General features: G+C 42.2%; 1 protein-coding gene across 1 annotated transcript in view; it reads right to left on the bottom strand.

Annotated features, from left to right (window-relative positions):
• Nucleotides 1-4,147, bottom strand: part of COL4A3 (collagen type IV alpha 3 chain) — a 65,309-nt gene that overhangs the window by 60,234 nt on the left and 928 nt on the right. The window contains 2 exon segments of the mRNA XM_035895211.1: nt 1,059-1,150; nt 3,695-4,011. Coding sequence (XP_035751104.1) covers nt 1,059-1,150; nt 3,695-4,011 — 409 coding nt within the window.

Below are 4,147 nucleotides of genomic sequence, written 5' to 3'. Positions count from 1 at the left end.
GAAAGCATTGCTCTGCAGTGCTCTGACATTGGCCTGTTTCTCTATGGAGGTGATCGCTGAATTACAATTAATTATAGAGGCAATCAGGATCAGAACAGTCTAGTATAAATTGGGCCCAGTTATCAAAGTAACATCCCCATTGACTTCAGAGCTGGGATCATATTAACCAAATCAAAGAGAGCACTTCCACAAAGGACTTGTTTTTCTAACATGCTCAGTGAACTCTCTTTTGTATATTCAGGTGCACATCTTCTCTTCTCAGCTGCCTTGTGCGACAAAGAACCTGGGTGCTTCCAAATGTCAGCAGAGAAGGAAAATTCTCACTGTGATACTTTGTCCCTCCAACATTTTGATTCCTAGTTAAACAAAGCAATTCAGCCTGCATCCCATTCTTACCAGCCTTGGAGATGCTCATGGCTGAGCTAGAACACTGCATTTTTAACTTCTGGAGCCAAGTGTAAAGATCTATTTGTGACAGCAATATAGTTTGCATGTAATTAGGAAAAAAATATTGCACAAAGAAGAAAAGGCTATTTTATAAGTATTTGCATGCAAATTCTAACATTTGAAAAAAATGAAATTAGTTGGGAAACATGAACACTTGCATCTAGTCACAGACAATAAGCGTGAGAAGGGGGATGCAAAAAAGTCTTCTCAAGCCTTATAGTCACCAAGTTTACTATTTCCCCTCCTTTGCCAGCAGCACATGATGAAAAAATACAGAGTAATGACCGAGGCAAATACAGAACACAGAGCACATAACTTTATCCTATGAGCTAATGCAATATTGCAATTTGTGTTACAATGCAAATCAAAAAATGGTAGTAACATGAGGTGCAGCTAACTTGCAATCAAGTAATCTTACTCAAGTAGAAACCCTTTTCTATCCTGTTCTGAACACATGCTAACATGACATCATAAAAATGATCAATGCCACTAAGAAGCAGTATCGATTCAGTACTAATGAACTTGACCCAGGTATTTTTTCTTATTAGTGTCATTTGAAACAGAAAATTTCAGGGAACATTTTTAGGTTGGTGCTTACTTTCAAGACATACAAGAAGTACATGGATGGTTTCAAAAGACAGGACACACTCAGGTGAATTAATTGGATTGTACATGTGCATCAAGACAGTATCAGCTCCAGGTACTGTTAAACAAAATGAAACAATGAGAAAGCAAATCAATTTTTCTCTGAGAGTAAAAAAAAAAAAGAATGAGGAATGAGAAAGATCTTGTTCCCTGAGGAAGCACATTTATAATTTTTATTATTCTTCTAAAGTATTCAGATGAACAGTGGGAAAACCTGAAGAATTATAACATCAGTATTTGGAGTGAAGGAATACATCAAGCAAGCTGAAAAGCCTTTGACATGGGAAGATGCTACTTCTGCTGAGTTTTCAGAAAATGTGATTAGAGCATGCCAATGGCCAAGAATGCAGATAATCATACTCCCTTAGCAGGTGCCAGAAAGTTCAGCCTCCTAAAGGCACGGAAGTCTGGACTCTGTGAAGGGCTGCAAGGATCCAAATTTGCTGTATAAACAGCAGCAGGCACAAATTTATAATTTGCTTTCTGGTCTTTGTGAATAAACTACTTATTGTGTTATTAAGAGACATACACTTAAAATTTTTTATGCTGAAACATTTTTTAATTTATGCATACAGCAAAAAACCAGCTCAATAGGGTCAAATACAGGTCAAATATTTTCATATGAAAAGTGCAGCACAATTTTAAAACACAAACAATATTTATTTCTTTGCAATGGGCAGTCGAGCCAAGATGCAATGATTTATTCATCAATCATTTCATGTCAATTAATATTAGCCACTAATATTTAATTAGGAGTTTAGATAAAATTGCTTTTTTGAGTTATTTCCTCCATCATCTAGAAAATTGTTAGACTTCCTCTTTTGAAAATATCAGCATTTTTGTACAAGAATAGAAATTATTACATTTGAATCTTAAACTGATCTCAGTTATCTGTTGCAAATATAGATTAAACTAATCTCAGACAACATTTGAGATGCACTGAATTTTCAGAGCACCACTGAATGAATACATTGTGTTCAAATTTTGCTTGAAGAGCAAGATTTCTGGAGAAGACACTTCTTAACATCCTTGTCTTTAAGACCTAAGTGTGATCAAGGATCTAGTAATGACAATGCTCTAGGAAACTGGTATCTCAGAGCTTCATGATCCACCTTAAGCAGAAAGGCTGCTAATGAACTTTCACTGAAAGGGTTGTCAGGCTCTGGAATGGGCTGCCCAGTGAGGTGGTAGCGTCCTCATCCCTGGAGGTATTTAAAAGGATAGATGAGGTGCTTAGGGACATGGTTTAGTGGTGGGATGGCAGGGTTAGGTTAAAGGTTGGACTCTATGATCTCAAAGGTCTTTTCCAACCTGAATCACCAAAGTGATTCTATGGTACATGAGTCTGCAAGACTGGCAAATATTCCAGGATCCTACTGAGGTTGCTAAAAAGTGTTCAAATGCTTTACTGGGCCACATATGGGGTCTTACTTGTCGATATACCTCATTTTCCCTTCCTTTGTAGATAAAAGCATGGAACAGGATGACAAGATTAACACAGCCAGAATAGAGGCTTAGAAAAAGTGTGAATGTGTGTGTGTTGGGGGGGGAGGGGGGCGGGGGCGGGGAGGAGTTCCTGGTACACAGCCTGTGCTTGTTAGCAGCCATCCAGAAGCACATACAACGATGTCTGCCTCTTAGGAGCAACACAGGCAACGGATAGGAGGTACCAGCAGATTAAGAGAAGAATGGAATACAGAACGGCAAACTGGGTAGCAAAGAGAGGCAGGCCTTGAGTTTATTCATCTTCCACATCTTGCTTTAGAGCAAGGATCTAGGCAGAGCCTGAAACAACTCTGCAGAAAGTGCGTACTTTGCAAACAGATCTGGTACCTCTGTTTTACATAAGCACTAAGAGGTATTTTAATTCCATTACAAATAAAACAATTAGGTCTTTGTTAAATTACTAAACTTGACTGCAAGTTAGTTAGACTGCCATGAAAGAAAACATGTTTGGTGAGGTGCTTATGCTGTTTTCAGTCACTTTACCCAGAATGGGTGAGTGAAAGCTCCAATGTTTTAGAAGAAACACTATTACTGATTAGTCTGCTTCAAATAATTACAGCAGAATGTGGCTCTATTTTAGCAACAACAAAGTAGATCAGATTTTTTTCCTTATAAAGGTGACCTGCAAGATGTTTTGATAGGCAGTAAAGGATTTTGATGTACTGCCTCAGAGCTTCACTCACACATGCAAGGAGAAATTAACACTGTTGACTATTACAGGAGAAACAGCACTTAAAATTTATTGGAACTGGCAGTTTACTGTGTTTGATGTCTATCAGAAACTTAACTGAAACTGGCAGTTTTCTGTTTGGTAACTGCCAGAAATGTTGAGAGCTACACTGACCCATTTACGCTCACAGCTGACTGCTCTTCTCCCAGTTGGGGTCGTACAACCTAAATGTTATAACCAGGCAGAAGAGAAAGGAACCACAAAGACTACAATACGATCTAGCAGAATTTATCGACCAAACGGTGAGGCACACTCATCATTAAACCTGGAAGGCAAACTGTAAAGTGAGCTTGTAATGAAGGCGGCACAGGTGGTCCCGACGGTAAGCGCTGTTCTGAGAGTGTTTACCTCAGAGCGCATCCGTACCCAGCGCCGCCCCGTCCTTGCCGCCCACACCCACCGCCTCCTGCCGGGCCCCCGCGGCCGCTTCCCAGGCTCGCAGCAGGACCGAGGCGCCCATCCCCTCACGGGAGCCCCTCAGCTGGAGGCGCGGGAAGCCGCCCTGCGAGCGCCCGGCTGGGCCGCCGCACTTCTCCTTCGCACCTGAGGCGAGCGGTGAGGAAGTGCCCTCCGCGGAGGCCTCCCCGCATTTACTTATCCCCGCCCGGTAGCGGCGCAGGGGTAACGGTGCCTCACAGCGGGGCGAGGTATCCCTCACCTCACCTCGCCCAGGTGCGACGTACCTGACGCAGGTGAGGCGTATCGTTTTAGATACAGTAAATTCACCTTTCCTTCCTCACAACCTGCCAACGCCGAAGCGCGAAGCCCCGCTCTGCCCCAGGTGACGCTGCAGCCGCCGCGGGACCCCGGCCACCAACC

The sequence above is a fragment of the Egretta garzetta genome, unplaced genomic scaffold (assembly GCF_000687185.1).
Source record: "Egretta garzetta isolate BGI_Z169 unplaced genomic scaffold, ASM68718v1 scaffold425, whole genome shotgun sequence".
NCBI classification, from domain to species: domain Eukaryota; kingdom Metazoa; phylum Chordata; class Aves; order Pelecaniformes; family Ardeidae; genus Egretta; species Egretta garzetta.
The sequence above is the reverse complement of the archived record's forward strand: the minus strand, read 5'-3'. Positions and strand labels throughout refer to the sequence as shown.